At 43.5% G+C, this 14275-nt stretch overlaps 1 protein-coding gene across 2 annotated transcripts; it reads right to left on the reverse strand.

Annotated features, from left to right (window-relative positions):
- Positions 1–623: 623 nt before the first annotated feature.
- On the reverse strand, positions 624–10142 carry LOC147456192 (cytokinin dehydrogenase 11-like). 2 transcript variants are annotated; one of them, XM_086514738.1, is made up of 5 exons: positions 9445–10134; positions 7623–7750; positions 6149–6454; positions 2171–2436; positions 624–997 (listed from the first exon to the last, which is right to left on the reverse strand). In XM_086514738.1, the coding sequence occupies exons 1-5, from the start codon at positions 10031–10033 to the stop codon at positions 655–657; spliced, it is 1632 nt and encodes a 543-aa protein (XP_086370864.1). In that variant the 5' UTR covers positions 10034–10134; the 3' UTR covers positions 624–654. The 2 variants fall into 2 exon arrangements, with proteins under 2 accessions (XP_086370864.1, XP_086370865.1); XM_086514739.1 differs by lacking the exon at positions 6149–6454 and having other exon boundaries at positions 9445–10142.
- Between the last annotated feature and the right edge of the window lie 4133 nt (positions 10143–14275).

Consider the following 14275-nt stretch of genomic DNA (forward strand, 5'->3'; position numbering starts at 1 on the left):
GCCTAGACTAAAAAGCACAATATTCCTCAAGAATTTAGCCCTCCATGGACAACATTTATGAGTGTTGTGTTCACTAGGATCTTTTGATTTAGCTTTGGGAAATCCTTGGGTGATTTAAGGGCATGCACAAAAACTCACCATATGAAGAAATCGATATGAAGTTGAAGACTAGTAAGGACCCGTGCAAATGAGGCCATGATCCATACAATTGTCACTCCTAAAAGAAAGCTCATTTCTAACAAAAATTCCATTGCAAACATCAAACATTCTCTGGAGCATCTACATCTAACCAAAACTCCACTTGTAAAAATGCAATTCAATAATAAGGTGGTATGGTATTATCAAAGTGTTCTTAAACCTAGATATTTTGGAGAGATCTTCCATAGAACAAGAATTAAGTGATTGCAAAAGTCCTTAGAATTTGATTGGACTATGAAAAAAAGAATGCTCAAATTATTTCACATAGCAATACATTTTCTTGTGTAGTGTCTTGAAATTACGAATAACAAAAAGGATTAACCATGTAAGGTAGCTCTCAACTAGAAACGAAAAATTGTTCTAGTTGAGTAGCTAACTCTTGCAAATGGTTTATGAGAACCTTGCCCCTATATCTATAAACAAAGGGCAAAATTAGTAAGTATGCATAATCACGGGCTATGTTACACTTGACAAAGCCTTCAAACAATGAGAATTTTGACGAGCAAAAATTGATTGCCCAGGAGCCAGAATGGCAAGGGGGTCAAATGTCTGTTTTAAAGAAACAAATCGTTCCCAATAAGGGCCAAAATGGAGCCTACTATCTTCACATGACTTAAAATAAGGCATATATACCTTAAATGATATGTTTGCTCTTTGTAAAAGCCCTAGAATGTTGTTATTTTCTAAAAGAAGTCTCTCAGCCTTTGGTCCTCGAGGCGGTGGAAAATTGAACCTAAGGAGACTCACAAGGTAAAACACCTCAGCCTCAGGGGTCACCACACTTGCATGACTGATCCACCTGTGGCACAAATAAATGAAGTAAATCAAAATGACATTCAAGCACTAGTGCTTGAGAAAGGACAATATGAAATATCACATATATATCAATTGAACATTAAATCTTCATCTAGTAAACAAAATGGAGTGCACCTGTAATTTTTGATACAAAGATACCTTGAAGAGTTAAATGCCACGTAAAAGCTATACTTCATAGATTCCGCGCACTTAAACCTAAGGTGTTTGTAGCCGAGGGCAATCTAGTTGTACCCTATTACTCGAAGTTCAAATGATGGACTCGAAAATGATATAGCAAACCCAATATTGCATAGTGTTCTGTTATCACCTTTTTAACTTCTTAGTGGGCCACGCTTTCAATCCCGAAAGACATGTAGCAAACCGAATTAGGTTTCTTGAAATGAAGCTTGCGCTTCTTATCCCTCCTTGCCATATCTAGTGAACATTCTTACAAACAATTTTGTGCTAATACATATCTAATGTATATATTTTCTTATGGCTTCAAAAAAAAAAAATCACTGAACTACATAGTGCAAAGAAACTCAAAAGAGAAGAAAAGGCTAAAAGAAAGGTAAAGAAGATGAAAAATACAACCTTATCGAAGCACATTAGCACAAGTGGATTTAGAAATTTTCTCATGTAGGAAGAGGGAGCCTTTTTCAGTGTTTTTCATACAATACAAAACATCATGAGCTTCTCTTCGGGAGGCACCGCATACCTAGCTAGGTACGATTGGGGGCACAGGACCCCGGCCCCCCCACCGAGCCGGCGGTCCCCTGCCCCCAATCGTACCTAGCTAGGTATGCCGTGCCTCCCTCACAGAAGCTCATGATGTTGAGGTAAGTCATAATGTGGGAATTATTGTGAGAATCTGTCCAAAACTTCTTGTGTAGACCACCTCTTTATATGGACATGAAAAGTCTTTTGACTTTCCATTTCCATGGGCCGCTTTCACTTCCTGAACTCATCACGCTTCACTTATGCATTTGAGATGTTTTGAAAGGAATTTTATTTTCCGAGATCATGCAGGCCTAATGCCTTGATCAATTCTAGCAGAGCTTGATATTAAAATTCCAATGCACCCTTCTTTACTTTCTTACCGATGAATGCAACAAGGGAACCTAAATAGGCACTATGGCCAAAAAGAACAGAGAAAAAAAAGGAAAAACTTACTTACTTGATCTTTAACATGGGGTACATGTGCATCGGACCACCGACACCATTCGTGAGGTTGGTTTGCAAAAACATGACCTTGTGGAGGGCAAGGATATCAGATTTGGGCACAAACAAGCACAACCAAGGGTGTGGGGCTTGCCACATGCCTAACTCTCGCAGCATTTGCTCTTGGGCATGCACTCGATTCAAAAACTCCAAGTAGGCAACATCTCTGTTGAATGTCAATTCTGGGATATAACCCAATTTTCTCTGCAATGCTTCCACCACCTGCAGTAAGGACCAAGATCATCATCATAATATTCTCTCTCTCTCTCTCTCTCTCTCTCTCTCTCTCAGGACGTAAGAAGCGCCAGCTGGTCCCCGTGTTATTTATAAACGAGGCCTTCCCTCCTCTCTCTCTCTCTCTCTCTCTCTCTCTTATACATATACACACACACACACACACACACACACACACACAATGGAAAGAAGCCTTGGCTCGCCAACAGAGAGATTGTCTCCCCTCGTGTTTGTATGAGAGTCTCGACTGCATGCGAGTGCGCGTTGTCCCGGGAGTGACAAGACGTGCATGGGAATGAGGGTGGATTTATTAATCACAAGTTGCAGCGCCCAAGTGGCATGTCTTCCTCAACTGAGAGCTCCTGCAATCACAAAATCGCTACCTACCTAGTACCAAGCTGGCAAGCTACATTAAGGCTTTATCCCAATTGGGGAGGGGATAGATATTAGATAGTCACTCAGATGCACTTGTGGACGAATTTGTAGGAGGCGTTTTGCATGGGAGGGGTTCAACCCTTGCAAGCGCAATTGTGGAAGGTTTATATCAAGTAACATGCTCACTATATTATCACACAATGAATAGATTGTGTAGTTTGCATTAGTGGTGAGCATATGCAAGTTCATGTTATTGGCTACTAAAAGCTAGAAAATTGTGAGGCCATATTATGAGCAAAGATCCCTCAAGACTGCGTATGTAGGCTTAGGTATCGTGCGCTGTGAGTGCACATAATCTCTCAAGATAAGTCAACATTTCACTGGCACGTGACGAATAAGTTGAGCACTATCTAGCAGGCATGAATGAGCAAGCATAGTGTAACATCCAAAATAGTATTGAGTGCAACATTTTTTTAGATCCCTTTTAGACACAATTGTGTGCCACACTTACTCCACACATGGCTTTCTTTCTATATGAGGAAAGCACCAGTTTTTATGGGACTTAAGTCTCCCTGTGGAAGGTAAGTGTACCCAATGACTTAGACATAGGGCATCACATAAGTGATGGTCATTCAGAGCACTGATCCACACTAGTATGTGGTCAATTTCACACGAAGTTGCAAGGACACACTCAACTTTTTTGGTCAAAATTGAAGATAACCATTTGAGGTTTTGCTTGAGGATTAGGCACAATAAGTTTGGATCAGATAGAGATTTTTGGAAAGAGGTAGGCTCCTGCATTCACCTGAGCTCCCTTCTGGACAAAGGAATGTGTGCATGTGGTGATAGAGCATCCCATAACTGTAAATGCAAAGCTTCCACCTTCTCAAGAGTAAAAACTAGGTCATACAAGATAGGCTTGGAGAAAGAGACAAAAACTCGAATAGGCTGCCAAGTCAAGTCCAAAACAATGTTTGAGCCACCAAACCCTAGAAGAAGAGGTGGCAATACCGTCGATCTCAAGTTGCAATAGATGATATGAAGTCCCTAAAGATTGGCATGAATTAGCAATCTCAACAAAGCGATTCCTCTTGTGATACAAAAATGCTAACTAATGAGCTATTTGTCCAACATTGTGGTAGGCGACTAGTGAAACAAAGATGAGACCATCACACCATTGAGCCCAACGTTTATGGGTACTCTCACCTAACGTATGTCTCTCCTAAACTCAAACATGAGGGGATGCCCATACGAAGAGGGGGTAATCGTTATGGATTACCCCTCCCTTCCTGAACTAACTAAACCTTTTTGAGGTGCAGCTAGAATTTGGGCTTGTTAAACCCATCTCTTTTGGTGTGTGCATGACTAAGCCTGTCAATCAACGGATTCTCTATCTAATTCTACGACTTACCCTCTTCTGTGTGGGGGGTACCTAAGCGCTCTAAAATCTCACCCAATTGATGTTCATTCTAAAGTCAAGCATTATAAGCACTTTAGAATCTACATGGTTGCAAAGCAATAACAAGACATCTAGAGACAAATTGGCACCGCCGTTCAACTTGATTATGTGGAGAGAGAGAGAGAGAGAGAGAGAGAGAGAGAGAGAGAGAGAGGGGGGTAGAGAAGAAGAAGAAGAGAAACTATAGATTAAAAAGGAGAGAAATAGAACATACATTTCAAAATTTCAAGGGTGCTCCATTGTACATGGGCTGAAATTCCCTCGGCATACACCCTCCCTTTCTGGCGAAAGGGAGTGCTACCAAAGCCCATGAAGGACCATGCATCAACTCGTACTCTGTCTTCCATGAGCCCTCAACATCTAGCAACCCAAATCTGGGAGACGCCCCTGATAAGGCACAATAAAGCAATCCCTTCTGAGACTCATCCATTGGGAAATGGCCGCATGAAATAAAGCTTGGAAAGCAAAGCATTGCTATGCATCTCTCTATCAATAACAGCCACGCTCTAAACTTTCAAGCTGTTACTTTGGAGAGACATCAATGTAAAAAACCTAAAACTTGATCTTATCACAAGTCTATCCCAGTGCTAGCCAAACAAGACCATCAGATAATCCTTTGTGAAGGGGAGTTTCCCTAGCAATAAAGGCGAGGGACTTAAAGCGTGCCCGCTATGGTTCAACCCTTGCAACATGTGGGTGTTGGTGTGGGTGTGTGGATACAATCCTGTAAAACTAGCTCATCAAATTTCTTTGAGATTAAAAAAAGAGCAGTAAAAAACTTGTGGAAACTTCTAAGGAAACCCTTGGCCGCACAAAGAATAGATTAGGCACCTCTCTCTCTCTCTCTCTCTCTCTCTCTCTCTCTCTCTCCAAAAGTAGCTATATATTGAGTAAAAGTAGACCTCTAGATATGCTCATGTAAGCTTGTCACCCAAAGGAAGTACAATGTTGCAAGAAAGAAAACCAAGGTTTTCCTAAGATTTTTCGTGGCTATGTGCTCTAATCTCATCGTTGTGGCCCGTGGGTTTTGATTTTCAAAAGCCAATGATGTGGATTTACTAAACTAATTAAGTTGTAGACCGAGGTTCTTCTCTCCATCAAAGATTCTATGACAACAAAAAGAGTTCAAGGCCAAAACTTCTCTCCTACTTGCATCGAGCACTCCATTTGACAAAAAGAAGCTAAAGGCCAAAACTCTTATCCTACTTGCACCCGATTTGATGACATCCTCTCTTTCTTCCACTAGTGGACCATCTCCTCTGCTTCTAAATTCAAAGTTTGCATGCTATGCAAGCGTAAAAATTGTACTACATTTCTAAGAATCTCTGATCAACAAATGTAAAATACACACATATACATGTTAAACAAACACCTTGTTTAGTACTTAACGTATTACATGATCCAAAGCTAATGTTTTGTATCCAACAACGTTTTTTTTCGTACTTTACGTATCTATCTACCTTGGACCATCGCGACTAAACCTCATAGTAGAGTTTTACCCTGCTTAAACCCTAGCTCTATCCTCAACATAACTATTGGATAAACAAATCATCAACCATTGTAATATAAAAATTACATGAAGACTCTTATTTTGGCCACAATACATTGAAGCCAGTTCAAGAGCTTCTAGATGGATGCTTATCCCCAAATGTACCAATTGATAGTCAGCAAATCAATACAAAAAGCTTGACCAAAACACTTATATGTTTACATGTATACATATGTAGATGCATGTGTATTGTATATTGTAGTATATAGTAGCATGTACATACAAAATAGTGTTTTTTATGCATAGCACAAATTTAAATTTTTGTAAATAAGCACACGACCACAAGTGTTGATTAAAGTAACCATAAGCCAACTCACCTCATCCATGGAGTGTCTGGATTGAGCATGTAGGGAAGAGGGATAGTGCTTCGCAACCTCGAGGCAATAAAGGAAGGGGTTGGTAGTGCGGGGAGGTAGACTAGCTAGGACGTCGAAGCGTTGCATCTCTGCCGATGTGAAGGGGACTTGACCCCACCCATTGACGGGATCGTCGGTGTTGCAAACCACAAAACCCTCCACATAATCAAAGCCCTCCTCTGCATTGTCAACATGCAAGTTGATGAGCAACTCTTGGTCCCGCGTGAACTTCCCCACGTCATCGTAAACCATTCGGATCCATCTTACCTAAATGCACATGAACAAGTGCTCTGTATGAAGTCTCTTGACAACTTTCTTATTCCTTTCAATAAGGGAAAATGTTTTATTACACCTATAGTTAAGTCTCCACACACACACATCCCCTCTCTCTCTCTCTCTCTCTCTCTCTCTCACACACACACACACACTCTACCCCTGACTCTTTTTAAAAAAATAAAAAGAAGAGCAGCTATATACTGAGTACCCCTGACTCTCTCTCTCTCTCTCTCTCTCTCTCTCTCTCACACACACACACACTCTCTACACCTGATTCTCTCTCACACACACTCTACCCCCCTCTCTGTCTCCTCCCAAAAAGGATGTCATTTGGGAATCGGAAGTTTGGTGATAACTTGATAAGCCTAGAAGAGCTCTGAGCTGAACAATTTGTAGTCCTTTTGCCTCTTTGGATGGCAAATGGATGTATTTAAACAGGCGGGCATGTCTCTTTCACAAAGATCTAATTGGATTCTTTTACCGGTTTAGGAAACCCGCATCACAGATTCCAGAATCTTTGAATTAGATCTAGTAGGTCTGATTCCTGTGTGTGTGTGAGAGAGAGAGTGAGAGAGGCTATCCTTACCTCATTCCTGTGTGTGTGTGTGTGTGTGTGTGAGTGAGAGAGAGAGAGAGAGAGAGAGAGAGAGAGAAGCTATCCTTTCCTCATTCCTGTGCGTGTGTGTGTGTGTGTGTGTGTGAGAGAGAGAGAGAGAGAGAGAGAGAGAGAGAAGCTATCCTTTCCTCATTCGTGTGTGTGTGTGTGTGTGAGAGAGAGAGAGAGAGAGAGAGAGAGTCCACAATAGTCAAATTCTACCAAGGGTTAAAAGTTTGTGTGTGTGTGTGAGAGAGAGAGAGAGAGAGAGAGAGAGAGAGAGGCTACAGCCTAAAAGGGGACGAAATATATAGAGTCAATCTTCACACAGGATTGCTGACCTTACATTTAAATGTTACAATCAAGTTGGCCTAGCCTAGTTAGTCAAGACGTACTCTCTCTATGCTTCAACCCAACTACCTACATGGCACCAGGGCCAGCCACATGCACTCACACTTTTAGGCAGGACATCTCTCACTCTCACTTTGTCTCGTCTTTAAGAGGTTTTCATGTGTGTTAGAGAGAGAGAGAGAGAGAGAGAGAGGCACCCGCATGTCTTCTTACCTTCTCAGGCGCCCTCACCAGAAGAATCCTTGCTTTAGTGACTATCCCAAACTGTCCCAGCCCTCCAAGCATTGCAAAAAAGAGCTCCTTGTTTGACGTAGGACTACAAGTGCAGAATTCTCCTCTTCCTGCTTTCCATTCCAGAATAAGCCCACGATCAGCTTTCAAGCAACATATATACACACACACACAATGCATTTTGCAAAGTATTAATGATCATACATTAGAGCACTGCAAGCTACGAAAAACATCTCTCGTGCACAATGTGCATTCATAATCGAGCTTACAATGCATTAATCTGTCCAATTAATTCACAAGAAGATTTAGAAATTTCCTCATGTAGGAAAACGGAGTGTTTTTCATACAATGAATAACATCATGAGCTTCTGCTCGAGAGGCACCGCATACCTAGCTAGGTATGCGGTGCCTCCCTCACAGAAGCTCATGATGTTGAGGTAAGTCACAATGTGGGAATTATTGTCAGAACTTCTTGTGTATAAAGCGCCAAAAGAAGGTTGTGCAGCCACAGTAGTATCGTGTTCGCACTAATTAAATGCCACTACAGCAAGATCGCAATGGAGTATATAATCCTACACCTCCAAGCCTTCTCTGCTTGTGAAATGGTGGCAATTGCAATGGATTTCATCATTTCTTCTCTCTAGAGTCTAATCTCTCTATTTACACAGCTAATGCTAATCGAGGATTGCCAATCGTGCCAGGAATGAACCTCTACAAAGAGACATAAAAGCTTGGATCAGATTGCAGCCTTTTTTTTGCATTGGAATCTGCTACCTTCAAATTTACAAAAGGTTGTTTTGCTCCGTGACAAAGCCAAAAGGTAACAGGCACTTTTGCTTTTCTGGTGAGTTTTGTACATCGATGAGAAAGCATGGACATTGATACCAACTAAAGGAAAAAGGAAGAATCAGGAGAGCTTAGAATGCAGGCACCAGGGGTACAACCATCAGACACATGCATTGTGAGCTATTTCCAATCCTTCAAGAGCTTGATATAGAATTAAGCCTTTTTATTTCCCGAAGACCGTGGGGCAACCCTTCCGGCGAAAATCTACTCTGCTTACTGAACCGGAAAGATTGCCTACAACCGTCCGATGCTAGACCCCTCGCCACCTCTAGAATTTTGCTCGTGCCTTCCAATCATAGGGTACCAAATTGGTACACACCATCACTTAATTAGTGATCACTGCACACCTATACCCGCCAACTATGGCGGCTTGCTTATCAGGAGCGACGATAAATTTCGAGCATGCTGATGATGTGGCAGCAGTGGTAGCCATTAAAAAGTTCAAAGATTTTGAAATCAAGGGAGATCGAAGCGCTTGAAATCTATTCGCAGGTCCTGCTTATTGGCCCCCTTCCCCCAACCTTACGACCCTATCCCAATAAAAATTGCGACCGCATGGCGAGCGGCCAGGGCTATTCCCAGCGATACTACTCCTGCCAATGGCTCTCCGTCTCCCCGCCGCTTGTCGTGCAGTCGCGGTAATATTGGGAAAGGTCACTCAGGGACCTTCCCTGAACCTTGAATCTATATATACCCTTACTTTAGCTTGGCGAAATTTGATTACAACCTTCTTATTGGAGTGCTAGCGGTGTAACTGCATTAGCTGTATACAATCGTCGCCGAGGGAAAACGCAGCCACCGGATTCTCTGTGATTTATCGACAGACTTACAATGCAATTCCTATATTGCAACGAATTAGACAGAGATATGAACCCCTTTAACTGAAACCTTAATCAATTCACTTGCTAATTAGGCAACCAATGAGACCTTAATCATAACCTTTAACCTAATTAATTACCTGTGACTACCTCAAGCTGAAGCACATTGCTGATGACAGGCCCATACTTGAATGTCTGACCTCCGACCCCCGCATTCTGAAGTGTCCCGCCGACGGTGATATACAGATAGTCTGGCCACGACGGCGGGGCATATCCCTCTCGCAAGCACGCTTTGAGAACATCAATCCAAAGCTCACCTCCACATGCCTCCACGTATGAAACCTCCCCGAGGCAGACCTCGATCCCACGCAAGCTCCGCATGTCAATGACCAGCCCATCACACGCCTGCGCTTGCCCGCTAATGGAGTGGCCGTTCCCGCGTGCTGCAACTGTAAGCCCGGAGGAGGAGGCCTCTGCATAGTGGATTGTGGCGGCAAGCTCGTCGACAGAGGCCGGCTGGATGAAGGCCTGAGGAGAGCGGTGAATGAAGTTGCCAAAATCAGAGGAGGCGAGGGCTAGGTTAGAGAGAGAAATGGAGCCTTGTATGTGTAGGTTAGAGAGAGGTAGTTTATTGTTGTCCATGGAGGGAAGGATGATAGAGTCCATGGAGGGGAGGGGGGGCGCAATGGAGGTGCAGCTAGAGAGAGGGGGAGGAGGCTCTAGACTCATGACAAGGAAGGGCGGTTAATGCTGAGCAAAGAGCTGCAGAATACGCCTCTAATCCGTCAATGGTGTGGTGAAGGTGTGTAGAGAGTGTGTTGAGAGAGAGAGAGAGAGAGAGAGGGAGAGTTGACAAAAGTGTGTGGCAGTCACTATGAGTGCAAAACTGCACATGCACTTGTAGAATCACCACTGGTAAGAGTACCATGTGTTGAGACTGTGTGTGTGAGAGAGAGAGAGAGAGAGCTCTGCCTTGGACTATTAGCCCAGGACTACATGCGTGTACTATGTGTGCGCTCACCATTTCACAAGCAGAACCCGTTGTTGTCACTTAGTACGTGTTTGTATGTGTCTGTGATGAGAGAGAGAGAGAGAGAGAGAGGAGAGATGTTGAAGAGTTATCAGATCATCAAAGTTCGATCTCGGAGAGTTTTCTCTAGCCAGAATGCGGTCTTTGTCCGACGTCGATATTATAGGGCCTGTTTACACGCTGCCCGGAGTGACGCATTTGCGTAAGCTTTGGTGGCGCTAGTAATTACTTAACCCATTCACGCCACTCTATAAAGCTGCATCTTCGTAAAAGATAAACTAGCTTTGATATTGGAAAACACACCTTCCAGTGTTCAATACCACTTTAAACTCGGAGGAAACCATCTAGCTAGGGGCTGGAAATGCAGCATAAAATGCTTCAAAAAGTGTGGCCACACCACTTCTCCATAGATGTGTACATTGTGTGCATGTGAGCAAGCCCTAAGAGGGTGAACTTAGTGAAGTGATGGTGAACACTTAAGACATGTGACATTTTTGAGCGGCCTATAGTTCTTACACTCCTCCCCGTGCACTCCTCCTCGACCAAGCTCTAGCCAACCAAAAGAGGGTTGTCTAAAAAGCCTTACGAGTTGCGACTTTCTCGAAAAGTGGAGTCTTCTTTATTAATTAGACGCAACATTAGAATATGATGTGAAGTGTGCAAAGAAGCATAGACAACATTGGACATTGAAGTTGTTTGGTATAGGTTGGCTGCTAGTGTCAGGACAAGGGTCCTATGGGGCAAGGCCCAACCTAGGGGGTCAGGGACCTAGGCCAAGGGCCAGCTAGACCAGTGCGGACTGGGGATCCGCTTAGGGCAAGTGCTAGGAGCTAGCCTATATAAGGGGCGGTAGGGAGGAGGATCCCGAGGTTCAATTACCCTAGGCTTTATATTGGTATCAGAGCTCAGGGGGAGGGAGGAGCTATGGAGGAGGGGGAAGCCTTACAGAGGAGGAGGAAGCCTTACATGGATGATTGCATGATCATAGGCTCGTTCATCGAGATCTCTCTCTCTCTCTCTCTCTCTCTCTCTCTCTCTCTCTCTCTCTCTCTCTCTCTCTCTCTCTCTCTCTCGGTCGGGTGATGGGACCGCGCTCCTACAGAGCAGAGGTTGGCAAAGACGGCCGTGGAAAGGTGCTCTTGGCAAGGAAGAGGAAAGGCCGCTTAAAGACACAGACAGACGAAGGAGTGGACTGCCGTGGGTAGGAACCCTTAGCAGACGAGGGTGGGAACCATCGGCATACAGGGCCGTGGGAGCGGCTGCCTACACAAAAAGGGGCCAAGTGCGAACTTGCACGGAATGGGCTGGGCTCGGCATCGCTGGATTCGCCCTGGCCTGAGGCATGATTTTCGACACTGTGACTTGCCCCGAATCTGCATGCAACGGGTTCCCAAACCCCATTTTCTTCCTGCACAGGCGGCAGAGAACGCCATAGTTGAAAATCGCGTTTTTTTTTCTTTTGTTTTTTGTTTAGGGTTTTTCTCATTTGGACGCCCAAAGCCAAGGGGTGGACAACCTTAAGGGGGGATACACACCCTATTCACAGCGTAACAAAAGTCGAGCAAGGCTTGAGATTTATCTAGGTTATTCATATTCATAGTTCGACAAGTCAACGGGCATGGCCGTGCAGGGAGCCCCACTTACGATCTCAAAGCTTCATCATGAGACTGCTTGAAGAATTTACCGTGCGGACTGACCTGACAGCTTAATCTTTTTTGTTTACAAAAATGGCAGCTCAGGTATGCTTTGTTTGTGCCATTGAAGTAAATGTTTTATGCTTTGAGTATGGAAACTATCAAGGAGCACATGTTCAAGTGCCCTTGAATTGACAAGGTCGTGGGCCATGAGCTAGGACTTGAGGATGAGGTTTCCTGGAATCAAAGGCAAGCAATGCAGGGCCTGTGACTTGTCCAACCAAGTTATGCGACAAGGGCATAGCTCCTAGGCAAATTTTTCCAGACCCGATACACTCTTGCTATTCCATTGTTCTCCAAACTGCATGGCAATGGGTGCACATCGCAAGAGGCAGCTACATGCAATTCAGAAGGGAAAAACATGCAAAGGCTATGAGCTGAAATCAAGATGGGAAAGTCCCCATCTTGAATTTGTAAGACATGCAAAGGCTAGGAGCCGCATTCGAGACAGGAAAAGTCCCCGTTCCAGCTTAAGAAGTCGACAGGGGTTTCTCTCTGTCGCATTCTAGATCTTCATTGTTGCTCAGATATGGGTCCTCGACAACCGAAATCAAGCCAAGCAGGTACACAGTACTTATTTTGCAAGTTTTTCTGCTTTTCAGTACGTGGGGCCAATTCAACAAGGTCGATTATCGGTAAATGCTCAACAACGTCGACTTTCTTTTGCTCTGTAAATTGGCAAGCACATCTCTACGCTATGAGCATAGAAGAAGTATTTTTGTGAAGCACGGCTTTCATAATTGCTCAATTTTGTATTGAGACTTCGCACGTTCGGCATATGGTTTGACCATACAAAATTGCGAAGAAATAGGCAAGGTGTTTGCAGGTTAATTCATATTGCAGGTTATTTCAGTATGTACCAGACATGTGTATAGGAAATACGACGGCGTCTGTGCAGATATGGTTATAATCCATTTTGGAAATGAGTTTTTCCTTCCAAATTTCATGACAACTGGTTACAGCAACGACCAGGTTAGCCAAGTTTAAGTTTTTTCCTGTTTACACTTTACTGGGCAATTCACCAAATCCCTACCAAACTAAATTGTGCAAGGCACTTATGGTTTTGGTTCTCACGGTTGAGAACATCACTCTCCGCAAGGGCTTACCAGACGGGATCAAGGCATGCTATTTAGGTGGATTCAATTCTACAACCTCGTGAATTACGCTTCCGCTAACCTATACAAGCTCGTCATTTAAGGAAAGTTCCTCAGCCCAGCATGCTCTTCTTTTCTCTCTTCTTCTTATTTCTTTCAAGAATAACAAAATTCTTCTACGAAGCTTTTGATACATGTTCTGCTCGTGAGTCAGCTTGGGTCAAGGTGCTCTAACTCACACCTAGCACGTGGCTAAGATGCTTCTCAAATTAGTCTTCATCGGTTCGTCGATGGAACACTATTTTGCATAAGGGTTATGAGCCAAACAGGCTAAGATCCATTGTCAGGCCAAGGGTAAGACCCAACTATTGGCATTCTTTGGGTGATTGTTTTCAAGATCTACCCAAGGAAGTACACATCGACGTTAATGGACAAGCAAGAGTCTTGTCACTACGGATGTTTAGGGTGTCATTTTTGCAGTACATGTTTTCAGTACGACACTCAAGTTGAGTTTTTGATAATCTTCAACTCACAACAGTTGATCTCTACAAGGAAGTATAGATGCAGCAATCAGTTGTGACAGCATGGCTGTCCATAAGAGCTCGGCAGTTCACTTGTGTGGGTTTCCTGCTCTCTCTATAGCACTACGGAGTGTCTATGGACATACTGTTTTGAGGTGAGACCCGACGGGTGATTGTTACATCACCCATAGGCATTAAGGATCATAGTTTGATATGCATTGAGGATCACAATTGATCTCTCCCAGTTATACTTTCAAGGAGCGGTAGCGGATGAACACACTTTTCAACTTGATTCCAATCATTCTGTACACGGTTGACTATGTTGGCTACCGTTATCTGCTAGTTGAGCAGTTTCTACAAAGTGTCTTACCAAGGGGTTTGACTACGTAGATTCTAATCCAAGGGGTTTGACTACGTAGATTCTAATCCAAGGGCTTAGATTGCAAAGGCAATACCTAGGGTTCCCAGTGCAAGGCTGTTTGTTTTTTCAGGTAGGGGACGTGCTCCTCTCCATTTGAATACAGGTAAGTGTACATTACGTACAACTCTCCAGGTACGCATCTATTGATTTGGTGTTATTCCATGTTTAGTATGCTTTGCTTGGTTTTTCAATAAATATAAGTACGTTTGAA

Source organism: Adiantum capillus-veneris, chromosome 6, assembly GCF_014529385.1.
Source record: "Adiantum capillus-veneris isolate H3 chromosome 6, ASM1452938v2, whole genome shotgun sequence".
Lineage (NCBI taxonomy): Eukaryota > Viridiplantae > Streptophyta > Polypodiopsida > Polypodiales > Pteridaceae > Adiantum > Adiantum capillus-veneris.